General features: G+C 38.7%; 1 protein-coding gene across 1 annotated transcript in view; it reads right to left on the bottom strand.

Moving 5' to 3' along the window:
- The window catches only part of fbxw7 (F-box and WD repeat domain containing 7), a 98,138-nt gene that overhangs the window by 58,363 nt on the left and 22,526 nt on the right, over positions 1 to 17,249 (bottom strand). The window contains exons 4-5 of the mRNA XM_079264824.1: positions 3,774 to 4,019; positions 3,013 to 3,534 (exon numbers count right to left, since the gene is read on the bottom strand). Of these exons, the coding sequence (XP_079120950.1) occupies positions 3,013 to 3,534; positions 3,774 to 3,950 (699 nt within the window). The 5' untranslated portion in view covers positions 3,951 to 4,019. The remainder of the gene's footprint in view (positions 1 to 3,012; positions 3,535 to 3,773; positions 4,020 to 17,249) is intronic.

Here is a 17,249-nt window from a genome sequence, read left to right as displayed (position 1 = left end):
GAATTATATGCATGGGAGGGTATAAAGGTGCTTTTTCTGTGGAACTGTAATACAAATTGTGGGGAAAATGCTGCCCCGTTGAAGAGTCTGTGTCATTTCATAGTTATCTTCATGGTAAATATAAATCAGTGATCATTGCCACAAAGCAGAAGCTTAAAAAAAGCAAAGACAGCAAAGCTCAATTTTCACTCATGACGGAGGTGACAAGTGTCTTTAATAAAGCCTGTGACGCAGCCTGGGTTGTGCTGCAGAAATCGACCAGAAAAAGTGAGCGATGCAGGTTCCTGTTGTTTTCAGACTACTGCCTCCCTCTGGTGTCTGAGACTAAAACAACCCTGCTGGGAAGCAGACTGATCATTTCCACTCTGCTGAGGTTCCCCAACACACGACAAGAAGTAAGTGACAGAAACATTATTAGAAAACCCATGCAGCATGCCCTTACTGTCATCAAAACTGTCATTAGGGTAGTTCTGGCTACATAAAGCGATAAATGCAATCATGGTTTTAAAAAGCAATAAGCTTAGCAAAAGAAAAAAAAAAAAAGAAAAATCTCGGCCTACCTATTCTTGTGCTTATTCTCTCTAATGAGAAAAAATGCAACACTGTGCTACTAGAATTGTATTGCAATTATGCAAATTATGTACCAATTTCAAGGAACGGTTGCTTTAAGAAAAGTCTACCCAAGTCCAAATGCACTGAATTCTAAAAAAGGAACAATTTTTATATATAATGTGGTGAAAATAGGATGTATTTCCTTCAGGCTGATTGGATGCATATTGTAAGTGAGTAGTTGAGAGGCCTCAGTGTTAAAAACCTAAAAAGAATAGGTTGCAGCTACTGCTCTTTTATTCATTTTACTTGATACGTTAGAGCTTTTAGACTACATAAACTCTGTTAAAAATTCCCACCAAGAAGAAACCAGACAATCCCTGTTGCTAAGGTCTTTAGAGTTGGTGAACTCTACAAGCTACTTGAGGGGCTGGGTTGGGTTTCCCCTCAGTCTCGGCATTGCTCGTTTTGACCTCAGGAATTTAATCATTCGTGGAATTTCTTAAGAGCTGTATGATTAATCTGTAAAATTATCCCAATGAACCAATCCACACTAAACTTTGTTAATCCAGGAAGAACATATTGACAATATTTAGCCAGTTATAAGGGGGAAAAAATTACAACAATAAAAGAATAAGAAATAAAAATGACCTAAATTAATAAACCATAATGTATATACATTTCGTTAATGACTGACTGCTACCATGTTTGAGGTCATTTGTGGTTAATTTCTGCCTGTGTGACAAGGCCAGTGTGTGGGAGAAGTCACCTACAATAACAGCCTACCTTTTCTTTGGAAATGTTCCAACTGGTGCCAATGAACACAGCATGCATCTAACTTTACTCAGTGATGCCCATGTTTGTTTATTTATTACAGATCTTGCACAACTTCCTAACCACACAGCTGAACTGGTGTGCTGTACAGGTAGTATTTTTACTGGGCTTCGCTCCTTCATGTTTATGTCTGTGTGTTCTAACCTCATCCCTCTACCCACTTTGCCTTATCATAGCTCTGCAGATCCATTTGTTTTCAAAGGTCTCTGATGAGTCATACTGAGCCACCTAATCCAGTAAGATCACATAAAGCCTCTCTTATTAGCTATGATATATTAAAAATTAACTCCATGGTGGACAGACAAGTGAAGGAAGCACTAAATGAGCAGATTTACTTTCGTTCAGTGTCATCCTACAATAACAACTAATTACTGGTATTATATTCATTATTACATCTTAAAGCTACACAGTATAAGAATGTAAAATCCATTTAGCTTTTGTAGTTAAAATACATTAAGACATACTAAATTATTGAAATTCCAGTTAACATTTGTTTCCTTCTGTTTGACAAGCATCAGAGCCAGATGTAGGCAGATGTTTGCCAATGTAAATATGGGCTAGATGTGCTCCAACAGATAACGCACTGCCCAGACTCACAGGAGTGTGAATATAGACATCCTTTTTTGTTTTTTTGTTTGTTTTTTGCCAAATATGATCTCTACATTGATCATTTAAACTTGCTTTAACTAGCTCAGAGAACAATTTAAAATGGTGCCATGAAAGTCGCTCAGGCATCAACAGGCACATCAGCCAACTATAACAGAAGACAGTAATATTAACCTGCAAACACCGATGATGCACAAGGCTTCTTTTTAATGTTTTATTTTTCTTTTTACAACAAGACCTGTCTTGTTTACAGCTACAATCATTACTTATCTCTTGAGGGTATTATCATTAATTATTAAGAGTTGGAACTGAATTATAATGTCAAATATGTAATTAAACCAGTACGTGAACTTTTGAATCACATAAAGTGCACCACAAACCAGACAATGGCCCAGTGTTTCCATTTAAAATCGACTGACTGATGCTGAACTGTAAATACAGAGTCCATGCAACATTTAACCTAATGCCATAACTGGCCAGATTTACCCAGATCTACTTCCTGCCATATGCATTTTTTTACCCCTCTAGGATCCTCCTATTTTGCTTTACCATTTCACATGCTTGAAATGGCTCAAAACAATGCAATTACAGCACTCTTAGGTTTATGTTTGTGGACTTAATAACACTAATTTTATTCTAGCATTTGAATCCAACCTTGTCTTGCAGCTTCACGCTCATTAAACTCCCACAGGTCCTTGTGTGCTGTGGAGTATTTTGGCCACAAGGTGGTGCTACAGTCATACATATAGACTGAATAGCCAGCGTAACAGCGTTGGAAATTGTGATCAATATGCAGCCTTAATACTGGATTTTACTTTGTTTCTAACTTCAAAACATTTCTTTAGGGTCACCTCACCTCTATTAATTATTACGTTGTTGTTGTTTTTTTAAGCTAAGCTGTGGGGGGAAAAAAAACTTTTTAAATTCTTGAAGAAATCATCTCCAAGACAGATTTCACACAGAGACAACTTGACTACAGAGTAGCCCCAATAAAAACTGTCCAGCTCAAGCAGATGGACTTACCTTCTTGTTGGAAGGGCTTTGGCGTCTACATCCCGGGTCCTTATTATTATTAGGGGCAGACACATTGTTCCTGGGAGACTGAGAGGGAGACTCTCCCTCCCCTTCTCCCTCCTCCTCTTCCTCCTCCCTCCCACTCTCTCCTGAATGTTCAGATTCATCACTCTCTTGGTCCATCGCCTCATCCCCCTCTTCATCCTCCTCACCCTCCTCTCTCTCCTCTTCCTCCCTTCCTTGACTCTCCCCTCCCTCTGTCCTTTCCTCCGTCTCCTCGTCCTCTTGATGGCTACTGCTGTTGTTGTTCTCCTCTTCCTCTTCCTCCTCTTCCTCCTCCTCTTCAAGCGGCGGCTGGCCTCTCAGCTGTCTCTGATCTGCACCCCACATCCACCGGGCTCCTTTTTTTTCCCCGTTCACTTCATTCTGAGGGTCTTCTTCATCCTCCTCTTCTTCTCCTTGAGGGCCATTGCTGGCTCCTGACTCGCTGGGTGCCCATGGCTCCTCCCCATCCACCTGTGATGCCGCCGGCTGTAAGGAGTCAAAGAAACGTATATGTGATGGGAAAATAAATACATCAATAAAAATCCCTTTGATATCACTTTTCCGCTGACACTGATGAAAACCGAAAGTAGCTTATCACTTTTAAGTTATTTGCTACAGTCATTCTCTTTAAAATGCCCAGCATGGTTTCACAGAACCCCCCTTTACTTTTTCTACTTCAACGACTTTTACATCCAAAGAATTTCCTTAGTGTTAGTTGGTTTTACCCTCTGCTGCAGCTGCTCGTCATCCTCCACTACCCGGTTAATGTGCTCATCCTCATCGGCCTCCTCCGCCGCCTGTGGGGTTGCCCGGGCCGTGTCGGAGGCGTTACCTCGCACCGCCGGACCCCCGGGCCCCCGACTCCGCCTGCTGCTGCCCCCCGACAGCAGATCCTGGTTCATTTCCAAAAGCCAGCTTGCTACCTCCTGGACCTTCGCTAGGCTGTCTGAGGAGGAGAAGGGCTTGACATTCTGCAAAGATACACAGAGAAACGCACTTAACACATACGATCAACTCTCAGTGATTGTTTTCACCCACCTTCTCTTAAACACCGTTTTAAAGAACTGTTCACGAGGAAGGCTTTGGGACATTATTCATTACTCCTGCCGTGTGTTTTATCTCAAGTAAATATTACTGACAAGAACAATTTGCTCTTAAAATACATTAGTGCTGCTCAGCTGCAGACAGGGAAAAAGAGTGGGAGTTTTTGGCTTCAGATCATAACGCTGGGTGCTCTGCCTGAAATGTGGATGAATGAGCAGAACAGCAACTCCAGTCTGTCAAAAATAAAAAAACATTGCTTTAATGTACCAGGAGGGTAAAAAATGTAAGTTAACTAGTTTCACTAACAGACATATTGAGTAGTAACACATGTAAACAAATCATTTCAGAAATATCATTAAGTATTACGGAATCAAGAACAGACGCCAGAGTTCATCTCCAATGAGACAAATTGTCCTCAAGCTGAGTGACATAATCCGCACGTCAGATATGACTGCTGCTACTCCCTCCCCCATGGTAATCTGCCACCATCAAAACCTAAAGGGGTTTTTCAATAAATTGTCACATACTTCATAGTTGTGCAAGTTTAGCAACATGTTAAATGATTAAAAATAGTTAATTAATTAATTAATTAATTAATTAATTAATTAATTAAATAAATAAATAAATAAATAAATAAGGTTTAAATTTAGGGTATGTAAATTAATGCAATAAAAAAAAAAATCAAAGAAGTTATTATACTAAAATATAATTTCAATCCTGCTACATGGAGTATTTATTGATTTAGGATTATAGTATAAACAAAGTTGCAGAAGATGAAGCTGAACATAACATTTTGCCAGTTTTTGGTCATATTTTCTTTACGTCTTAAGCAGCGTGGCTCAATGGGTTAAATCATTTCCTTATCGAGTCATCTTACAGTCTTAATGACTCCTGCTTGGTTTTAGACCAGTACTTGAACAGTCAGCTTTTTATCTGATCACCCACTCGTGTTCCTGTCATACAGGTCATAGTAATGAGCTGTAATAGAAATTGGACTTCTTTTTTGTGTTTTTGTACATGTTTCATCTTCAACCTCTTCTGTAATCTAAAGCGCACAAAACTAACAAACATAAAAAAAATTCTATCCTTGAAACACAAACAGAACAATGTTGTAGAATTACACTAGCACAGTGGGTCTTTCATAGACCCAAGTATAGGGGTGACCACTTAACCATTCCACAGGCTCAACATTAAAGAAGCAAGTTTCTTCTTTTTTTTTACAGGATCAGGACTCAGTACTTCACTTGCATCTATACAACACATCAATGATAGAGACTTAGGTTTGCCTTCTAAAGTATCGATGAATGTCTTTGCATTGATATCAGCACAATACAAATTTGTACTTATTTGTAATGTAGCGTTGGAAGTGGAAAGCAATATATTATCCAGCATAAGAGTTAAAAGAACCACACGTTCCAGTCGATTGTCTGTTGTATTCACAAATGGGTTAACTTGGACATTTTCCAGACATTTTAATAGATATGGCTGGGTAATCCCGATGAGTCTGAGGAAAGTGCTGCCATCAGCACTCTTGTATGCAACCCTCACAGCACATGACTAGAAAACTTCAGTACTGCAGTGCAAGTGTTAGAACTATACTAGAAATCAGAAGAACAACTGAAAGACATCAGCTGTAACCATAAAACCACACAAATCGGCTCAACATGTAGTTTTAACTCTGGCTTTATATTTGTATTTCAGGGAACATAGAAATGAGAGTATGGATGATTGTTTGTCCCTCTGTGTTGGCACCATGATGGTCCAGGGTGTACCCTGCCTCTTGCCCGATGACTGCTGGGAGAAGCTCCAGCTTCCCTGCAATTTTGAATTCTACTAAGCGGTACAGAAAATGAATGAATGAATAATGTGGACTGATTCATTACCAAACAGAGTAGATAGAAGCTCTATTATCCAGGGATTTTTGAAAACACTGAAAATTCATTCATGTTCAGCTGTAGAAGAAAAAAACATCACCTTGGTGCAACAGCTGTCCAATAAGTGGGTGTGGCACAGAAGTGTTTCAGGGCTAAACAGAAAACTGCCACGTGCAAAAATAAACCTATTTATGAAAAGTGTGACAAAAGAAAATATTCCTGAACATGCACCTCTTTTCTCTTAACATAGCTCTGGACACTAAATTACAACCACCCAACTAGTCTCCTGATAAACAAATCCACTCAGGCCCTAAATAAAGATCAAAGGGTTTCTTCAAAACAGTTGTTGTATATGAACAGCAACGGACTGGAGAAGACTGGTGCATACCTTTCACCTAAACCGTTCACTTATAAACACTTCTTTCAGGTTTTAGTCATGTGTTAGCTGGCTATTGAACAAACAAGGTCAATGGTTCCATACTGGTTACTCTCTCTGAAAAGACCTTTTTTTTTCTACTCGACTGTGCCTGATCTTTGTTACTGTAGCTTTAAGTGTGCTAATGGACATTTAAAATGCCAAAAAGAGGTCTCTATTTAATCTTTACTGTGACAAATTAAAATTCAGCTATACACACTGCAGTTCACTATCTCCAAAACCACTACACAGATAAGATTTTAAGGAGTACCACATACATTATCTACTTCACTTCATACCAAGTTCCTTGACCTTGAAGAAAAAGTCACTGGTCCCTTTGTAAGGCTTCTCTTCCTCTTTGGTGTATAGTCACGGTGCTGCTGTGGTGGGAAGCATTAGACCTATCTCAGATTGCACAGCCTTCCCTCCAGGGACTACCAGTCCATTGCTGTGAGCCTAGAAAAGGAAAGCTATGAATAGCTAAAATTTCCCAGCCTTTTACTGGAACAGCCAAGGATTCTGTAATTAGTGTCTTTAACACATCTTGAGATGTGCTTGTTAATATTGCTGACATTTGTGAGATGTTTAAAAAAAAGACCAGAACACAATACAAAATATAACCCCAGTTCAAATTAAAATGTTTATGCAGATTGGGCCTAATACCTTTTTAAAACCAGCATTTTAATTTTAAGTTACATGAAAGACTGGATTTTTAAGAAAGGTAAATATTATAAATGCACAAACCATACCTTTCATCAAGCTAACACAGGGGCTGAAATGGTATTTTGATGCAACCCACACGATTAAACTACAGCTACAAATGGTCCCTTGTCATGCATACACAAGTTTCATTCATCAGTCTCCATTCTTAGTCTAGGAGGAACAGTGAAGTGGGCAAAAATAGCTATGGGAAATTGGGGAGGGCAGGTGTGAATTTGTGTCTACTAACAGAAAGCTTCTGAGAGCGAACACGGAGACCAATATGAGAGATGACATGAAATCAGGAACACAGCATGCTTAGTTTAGAGCCATGTTCATCATTGGGAGTAGGGGGGGGGGGGGAAGTTATGACTTTATTTGAACAATTTGGAGAGAACAATATCACGAGTCTAACATCATATGAACAGCCGACAAGAGCAGTCATCTTGCTTTGAGACAATATTCTATTTCCATTAAAGCCTGTTACATACTCCACGAGAAGCGAGAACTTTTTTCTTGTTCTCGAGGCTCCGAGAAGAAAATGACATCATTTTGTTCACGCGGACGTGTTTGAAGACAGTTCTTGACACACCGGGCTGGCAGAACTTTTTTCTTGCGGGGCTGCGAGAAGTATCGTGTGATTGGTTGGACATTGGAGGTGGGCGTCGTTAACACAGAGAAAGCATGAAGCGGAGTTGCTGCTTCCGTGTGTTTGCTGTTGCTGGCAAAAAGGATTGTTTTGATAAAACAGCTTATCGAGGTGGTGAGAAAGTACGAACATTTTTACATGTGGCAATAAAACACTCGGACCCAGCCACGTGCACAACCCGCCCTGCCGCGGACGAAGCTGCTCGTTAAATATGAAACTAGAAACTCGGAGAGCGGAAACCTCCACCAAGCACAATGTTTAAGAATCCTTTTAAAACATTCCTGGATCCAAACGGTGATCCGGATCACCACCAGAATTTAATCAGTTCTTCATTTTTACATTTGCAACAACTCTTGAAATATTTATAAAATCCCTCCGTAACCTTTTAAGTTATCTTAAGCAAAAAGACGCCGGGGAAAACAACCTCCTCGGCGGAGGTAACAACCGGGTTCATTGCACATAAAGCAGACATCGCCCCCCCCGCAGTGACCCCTCCCCGCTGCAGACGTGCTTCTCGTGGAGTATGTATGGACCTGCCAAACAAGACGGTTTTTTTTGTTCTTGCAGCCTCGAGAACAAGAACTCAGTTCTTGCTTCTCGTGGAGTATGTAACAGGCTTAAGAAAAGTGGGTCAGTAGGTTAAAATAGGAAATGCATCATTTTTACAATTAACAGTAAGACAAAAGATGTAGATCTATTTTCTTTTTCAGTATAAAGCATTATGATAATTGTAACAGCATTGCATATTATTAAATTCTTGCTGTCTGTTTACAACTGAAAAGAAAGAGAAGCAACTCATGACCGTATTTGGTAGCATTACCAACCAGTATTTGGAATGCACAGTAAGACAGAGTCTCCTTAACCATGTCCTTAAGCATACTACTTTCAAAGTGGCTTACAGAGGAAATTATTTTTCCATCTGTTAGCATAATCGCACATACTGTGCGTGCCCACTGCAGGCAGCGTGCCAGTGCATTGTCCACCCAAACAGATCTTCATACAGTTGCTGAAGAGTAGGGGTGGGGATTTCTTTAGGGTGTCTTGCCAGGTTGGCACTTCACAGATAAAGCCACAGCGGTGGCACACAGACTCCTTGGGCCTTGTGCACAGACTCGGTATGGGGCACTTTAGCAAGTTCAGGCAGACTTCTCTCAGACGGATTTGGACAGTGGTCTATACCATCTGTGGTGGGATTCAAACAGGTAAGAAGGACCTGAACTTTCTACGAACAGCATCAGAGCAGCATTAACGTGTCTGTTCAGTCTCACACCTGAAACCATAAGTTTTGTTTCCTTTTACTATTGAGGTCAACAAAAATACAAATCAGCAAGCCATTATTTATGAACAGTTGAGTGTTTTGTGTTAAAGCAGCTGTGGCGTGGACTCACTAAAACTAAACCCAAAGGCCGTCTAGCACACAATCTTAATCACAGCTGCAATAGTTTTGTGACACAAGGTACCAATTTCACATTAGTTGTCTAGATCATTTTAAGCTTTGATTGGAATCAGTCTCAAGAACCCTTTTTAATTACTTACAGAAGAGTTGTATATCTTTGTAACTATGAATTGTTCATAACTAAAAGATAGCCAACAAATAAAACGTTCATTTTTATCTGATTCAAAATTTAAGTAATTTCAAAAGCAAGATAAATCAAATCTGATCACAAGAGGCTAAATGATCTCAAAACTGCTCAATATTCCTAGAACAGAGTTGTTGAGAATAAGCAAAAATAAATAAGTAAATTAGAAGACAGAAACAACCTGTAATGGCAGTAATTGATTGCATCAATGTGACCTCAACAGCACAGCTGGGGAAAATGGAATAAGTATCAGGTACTTTCAAAGTACAAAGAAGATCGCAGTATATTAGGCACCTAATATGTACAGAGGCTTTCATTTAAACTTAAACTCCACAGTAGTAACAGTGGGAGGCTAGTTAGGACTGAATGAACCAGTACCAGTAGGTAAAAGCTCAACGATACAAACTACCTCTTTAGTGTTCTCAACATGTCTCGCAAAATGTACTGAGCTTTTAAAGGTGTGTCAACTTGTGCAGTTATGACTTCTGCAAGCAAAAAATGGGAAATACTCACAATGAGGTTCATTTTTTAAAAAGTAGTAAGCCAATAAATACACAGTGTATGAAGAAACATCTGTGCTTTTAGTTCTGTGTTGAAGTAATTAATCGATGGCTCTATTTTGAGCTGGAGCCCTTTGATGTCTCCAAGGGAAAAAGCGAAACTTAAATCCTTGAACTTCTTGAAGAGGGGGTGGGGGGTAACAACTTTTTTTTTTGCATTTATTCAGACAGGAAAACTCAGACAATCAATTATTTCTATACAACATAAAAGTGACTTGAAGGTTTTGTGAATAAGCAATACACATTCTCTTAAACTGTCACCCATCATCTCCTCCTTTGAATTGTTGCCATGCAACAGCTCAATAATACGACAACATTTTCCTTTGTGAATTTCTATCATTACTCGGGAGAGAATAAATCTTCTTGGAAACCAAGCGAATCAATCTGCTCTGCTGTGAGAATGGCCAGCTGCCAGGATGAGTCTGGAAGGGACCGAAAACCCCTTTAAGTGCCAATTTACTGCTAAAACAGTTGTGTACAATAAGCAATAAAGCAGAGGCAACCCTACAAACTACAGCCATGCTATGGAAGCATGTGATAGAGCTAAGTCCCACTCTAATAAACACACTAGCATATCTGCTCTAATACTCATACACATACCACACACACACACACAATCTTGGCTGCTATTTGCTCTATTAGAAAAAGCCTTTTCTTCAATTGAGGTGGAGCGGCAATCACTGCAAACCACAGGCAGACTGATGGTATCCATTTAAATAACTGTAAAATGAAAGCAAGTTCCTGTTATGAAAGCCGCTAAAATGCCCCAAAATCACCTTGTTCCATTAAAAGATCAATTACTGCATTTCTCTTCTTTGTGCACAATTTTTGTATCTGAAAAATCATTTCAGACAAACAAGAACTCTACACTTTACTAACAGCGCTTGATGGAGCATGCCGTCAAGCTCCATACAAGTCTTGCATTACACCTAACAGAGCATTTTTGCTTAATCAAGAGGCACAACACTTATGCAGCCACGCCACTGGGAGCTTCGCAATGTTACCTTTGGTCGAGGGGGGCAGCCGGTGGCCAGGCACTGCAGCTGTTCTGAAGTATGGCTGCAGGAGAGGAGATCTGAGCAGCAAGCTGTGCGGCCCAGTCTCTTCATCAGGGACGAGATGATGCTGCAGCCACAGCCACACATCGACTTGCTCATTAGTAGCCTAGCTGCTCTGAGGTTGTAAGACGTCGGAGAAAAAGAGACTCGCTGCAAGCCGAAGCCACTTCCTGGTCCTTACTGAGTACGCTCAGTTGTCCTTAAAGCTGATAGCTTTCATGTAATGCATTCCACATGGTGCTGATCCACAGGTATTCCATCAGAGAACAGGGTGGTTTTATCTAGAGTGAGCATAATACGAATGGCGACGCTCACCTTAATCCATAAACATAGACTGGAGAAGAGCAGTTTGTCAGTCCATTTCACTTGTGATTGCTTCCCACCTTCTCCACTCCGTCTGCTACACTTCTGTCTCTGAACAGCATACGCCTCCTACTGAAGCATCCCCTCTTTTGCCAAATTCACTTCCATCCATAAAACACCTTTCTAAGGCTGTGAGAAATACACAGAATGCAGTGTCTGCAACTACTGTCTTCCGTCTCTCACTATTTCTATCTGTTTCTTTCTTTTTCTCTCCATTCCCTCTGGCTGCTGTGCAATAAGGATGGGAGTGCTGCCGCCACCAGCAGCAGCTGCAACGGTAAACCACTCAGACTGAGCGCCTTCAACTTGCCGATAAAAGCGCTTTTCCCATATGAAATTTGATCTCCTAGTTGTTCCATTAATTGAGGAAGCAGTGGACACAATATTATAGGAAATCCTAAGCACTGCGTGCATCAGAGGGACTGATAAGAATACAGTGGGGAAACAGTGGGGGAGGGGTCCCAATGATTATTTAGATGACAATAAGAGAGCAGACTGATTATTCTAGTAATAATCTATCTCCTGTCATAAAAACATTGCTGTTGACTATAATAATTTTTTAAATAAATGAGCATTTTAAAAGTTGAAAATGTTAAAAATATAACAGTCTGAGAAGTTATGTTATAATTCTATCAGTTATTTACATCTGCTAGCCTTTGAAAGAGCATATATTTTGTTTGAGAAATTGTTCGTCACATACATCCTACATATTCAGCTCATTTAAACATATGAAATATATCCTTAATTCCCTCGTGTTGACATCAATACCAAAATCAGTGAAACTACACATTTCTTCATCACTTCATCAAATACGTTTAAACTTTACACATAGGGACAACCGCCTTATTCATCACAAAAGCTTATATTTACCAGAGCTGATGAGAACTGGGAGTCTTGGGATCGTCAGAAAACGTGTGGGAGGGTCAGTTATTAGAAAGAGAAAAATAGGTTGACAATAAACTGAGAATAGTCCGTCTGTTAAAGGAATAGTGGCAGCTTGCTAATAATAGCACATATATAATGTTAAATATGTATTTAAAAAAATAAATAAACCACAATCCATCATCAACACAAAACCAGATGGAAACCTCACATAAACTAAATCAAACTGGCAAAGAGCACGGAAAGTAAAGGCACCGCTTACATTATAAATCACTGTCCATAGTTTACTTCCCACTGGAACTTCAATATGACCAGCTGTGCAGAGATGTGTAGTAATACATATAAAAAGATTTAATCAGTTATGAAACGGCAATAACAATGTCCGTGGCAAGGAATAAAACTTTACCAGGAAACTTGCTAAACTTATTCAGGAGCATAGTAGGCTGTGGTTTCAGAGGGGAACTCAAGTTCAGAACTACTATGAGGAGTCTGTGGATCTCAATCTGTGGAGTGAAATTATGGAAGTTTGATGTCCAATTTAAACAAGTTAATAATATCAATCAGTTCAAAAGAACATACCAAAAACATCTATTCAATCCGTAAAAGGAGAAAGATTGTTTCCATTAACACCGAATGATAACTGATAATATTGATTATATACAATTAAATCCTTAAACTATATAAATCTTGAGAATATATCCATCCAACAAACACCACCAAATGCATAACATTCATCTTAGAAGTGTTGTTGGACCTGATGTGATTTTAAATTTAATAGCCATGGTGAAGTAATATAAATAAAACTAATGAACAAATGGTGTCAAATATCAAATGTAAACATCCAGATCTACAAACCAGCTGTGTATATTCAACAATTAACACTATCTTTGTTAGACTGATGTTTAGAGAATGTTCTGTCATTGCAGTCCAGCTTCTTGTGATTTCATCTGCAGATTTTAATCTGTCATGCTCTTTGTTTAGATTGCTGGTGTAGCTTCACTTCATCCCAAAAAGTGTCTCAGTTATTATAATTTGAAGCAGTTTGTCTTCTCCTCTTAGCAGTCAAATGCTACTGTTTTTATTTCTATATACTGCATAGTCTGGTGAAACACACCATTAAGTTTCTTGTTTCCAGTAGTTAAAGTTGAAAGCAAAGTCAACAGGTGTTGTTCTTAAACAGGAGTTCGCAATCAGTACTTCTTAGTTATATTTTATGCAGTGACTGCTCAACTTTGCCTTTTAATGACTTTGGCAGCATTCATAAAAACAATATAAATACAATAATTTAGTTTATATTTGCCATCACAGCCAAAGTTATACAGCAGCTACACTACAGAGGGAAGGAAAAACATCCTACTTGCTTTTACATTAACTGCAAAAGTTTTCACCTCATCTACCCGCACCTGCATCCATAATAATGAACCCCTACAACCAAACTATAACTTAAAGCCAGCAATGACCAGTGTGGTGTGCTCTCTAAACCTGTGAGAAACAAAAAGTTATCTTTATTAATGTAAGGCTCAATCTATCTTCAAGCTATTTGATGCAAATGAAAGATGCTGCAACAGAAAGTCTTGTTCAGAAGGTAAAACACATATCCATTTTACCACTTCTGTGTATTTTTCCTGCATTTTTGCCCCTCTACTTGTAATGACTGCACATTATTGAATAATATCCCTGTAAACATGTCCAGAAATTTCCTGAATTATAAATAGAAAATTAGCCATTGTATGTAAAATTCTGCATAATGCATGCAATCCTATGATGAACTGCAGTTTCTAACTTGTGGAGAAAAAATAACATTTGACATAAACACTTTAATAAGTAACTGTTTAAACATTTAAAAAAATAATAATAAATCTCAACATGTTTTAATATCGAAACCAAAACATCAGCAGATAAAGCAATCAATTTTCCCTTTCCTCATCATTTACTCCTCAATGTAGGAGGGGGCGCTGCAGACACTGCCCTGAAAGTGTCTTACTTCTACAGTTTCTTGGCACAGTTTAATTATTATGCTTTCCCTCAACAACCCCAAATGTTGTGTGAAATGCACTCTAGATTTGAGCGTTGTAACATCTCACTTTACATGCAACGAATTCAATAACTGTCTGAAAAGGTAAAGAAATGTATGGAAACTAAAAGTGAAATATTCTCTGCACATAGACTGACCAACATTTAAAGTTCACCATACAGGCTTGAATTAAATTGCTGCAAACCTCCCCATTACTCTGCCATTACTCTCCTTTAAGAATAAAACTGCAAAAGTGACTAACTTTTCTTCATCCATCTAATCATGTTTGTTGTCAAGCTGACAGTTCTAATCTATATAAAAAGTGATGGAAAAAATGATGCAACACTTAAACCTGCTCTCCATGTTCACCAGCATATCTCTGTACCGTTGATGAAAAAAGATACTAAAGGAGGCAGCTCACTGTGATTCAGTCCCACAGACATTTCCTGAAACACCAGGAGTGCCATCTCAACAGAACACACACCACATCAGAGGAGAAATGAAAAACAACAAAAGTCGAGACACCCATCAGTGATCTTCAGAAACAAAAAGAAAATGTAATATACTAGCGTCAAGACAGGATGGCATCTCAAAAGTCATTCACTTGCCAAATGTGTGTAATATTTACATTCCGTTGGCAAGTGACTGAATGTTTTCTGTCAAATCAAAATGCAACAAGGGCAAAAAATAAGCATGTTCACAGTTTTGTTCTTTTCTAGTCCAGGACTGAAAGACAAAGCAGGGTGAAAGGGTGTCCCATTCATTATTTATGAATATTGCTTTTCACTGTGTCAGCTCACTGCTTCAGTATTGATCCATAAAGCAGGGACTCACTGCACTATGGCTCATAGTCTCACAGGAAGACATAATACAAATCTAACATGCTGCAGCTACAGGGAGCAACTAAATCTAACTTCAATGGGACAAACATTTTAATATGTGGCATAAAATGGATTTCTTTATCTTGCAAATAAATAGCTTTCTCTGCAGAAGTCCGACACTCCACTGAGTATATCCTGATTAATATTGTTCTCTATTACAGTTTGTGTACTTTGCCCTCATAGAATAACACACTGGATCATAGTGCTGATTACAGAAAATTCAGAAAATTACAGACTGAGCTATATATGTATTAAATTATCCATACCAGTTTATAAGTACCCACTGAGTCCATCTGACCCAAGCAGCCAGCCAAACAGCCATGTGCGGACATACGCATAAACCCAACACAATATAAAGAAAAACAATATAAAAAATTTTTTAAAAAACATGACCACGAAAATACTGTGTTATTTTGAGGAAAAACCTTTCAGAGTACCAAATGTATCCACCTTTTCCAATCATATCCTGGAGACCAGCGGTCACAAACTCTGGTCCTGAAAATCTCCTCTCCATCCTGCAGGTTTTAGTGTCTCCTCGACACAACACATCTGATTGAAATGAAAGAGTTTCAACAACTTGTTGTCAACTTCTGCACCAGTCTGCTAATGAGCCAGTGAACAGAGTCAGCATAACACTAAAACCTGCAACATGGTAGATCTAAAGGATACCAGTTGGTGACCACTGCTGTAGACCAATGTCAAACTGGATGCACTTGCTTTCCCTGATCAATAGCCCAAACTGGAGGGAACAAAAACGAAAAAAAGACCACAGCATGAATGTGTACTACACAGACTTCAGCACAGGTGTTTGTATTTTAACACTGGTATCTCTGAACTTCAATAATCAAACAAAACTGTTGTAGCACTGTTGCATGTATGTTGATTATTCTTCCCACTCAGACTTTATCCTTTAAGAGTTAGTTAAGCTTTGTACAATCACTCTTTATTACTGACAGTTAATACTTTAAAACATGGCTAAAAGGCCATGAAAGATGACACCTGGGCCACTCTCAGGACTGCATGGATGCATTAAGTGATGTTCTCTCTTCTTGAATTGATTCTAACACATACACCAAATGCTAATCTGAAATGATTACTCATTTACATTAATTTGATGGAAAAGAAGAATATATACAAATAAAAAAAAAAAGAGGAAATTTGGTTACATGATGCCTCGAATACCACTATGTCCATGTTAGGTATTTAAAAGCCCACTTCCTGCTGCACCATTGATTTAATATTTTATATTTGTACAGCTACCCCAGTGAAATAGAATACATTTTTCAGTCACCAATAAGGTTTCTTCAAATCCATAAACGGATAAAAAGCCAACTTCATTTTAAATTAAGTTTAAAGTGTTCACACATTGCCACTGAGGATAAAATAAAAATCCTTAATTATTTTAGAAAATACCCAAATGTTACATTTACAAGCTTAGTAATACTGAAGCCAAACTCTTAAGATTACATACTCTTTAAGTTTATGCTGATTTTGATCTGATCTTTTCTGCCTATAAAAAAAATAATACTTTCATAGTCATTTAAATGTTCAATATGAGCACATGTGACTGGGCTGAAACAGATATTTCTCTCTGGGTAGGCTGCACTCTAGTGGGCAAAGACTGAAAACACCAGCAAGGTAAAAGCAAACATCTTCCACTAAACAAGAGGTTAACGCAAGATTCATCTTAGTACTTTTTGCTATGAAAGGCCTCTTACTACGAGTGTAAACTTGAATTCACTGAGTATATCTGGAATTTCTAAATAGCATAAAAATACACGGATAACTTCAAATATATACAGATTCTCCCCCCAACCCCCCCCCCCAAAAAAATGAGAGAGAGAGAGAGAGAGAGAAAATCAATTTGTCATACACAGTTGTCCTTGACTGCCAATTCCCAAATGACCAGTGAAGTTGCAGCTTCTCATCTTGCCCAGCATTGGGAAATGGTTGAGCTTCCTGTCAGTGAAGTCTTCAAAGCATCCACAGCCCTTTATTTAATATATAAGCCCTCATTCGACTAAGTAAACTGGAATGTAACAACACAACTCTCTGTTACTTCATTGGTTTTTCCTTCTAAATCATAATGGAATCATTGGAGCCCTTAAAAGAAATTATTCACGAGTAAACCCTCCCAATTTGTTTGCTGAATGAACTTCCGCGATGGACAACGAGGTCACTT

This window comes from Telmatherina bonti, assembly GCF_933228915.1.
Source record: "Telmatherina bonti genome assembly, chromosome: 3".
Classification (NCBI taxonomy): Eukaryota; Metazoa; Chordata; class Actinopteri; order Atheriniformes; family Telmatherinidae; genus Telmatherina; species Telmatherina bonti.
Note: the sequence above shows the minus strand (reverse complement) of the source record. Positions and strands in the feature narration are given on the sequence as shown.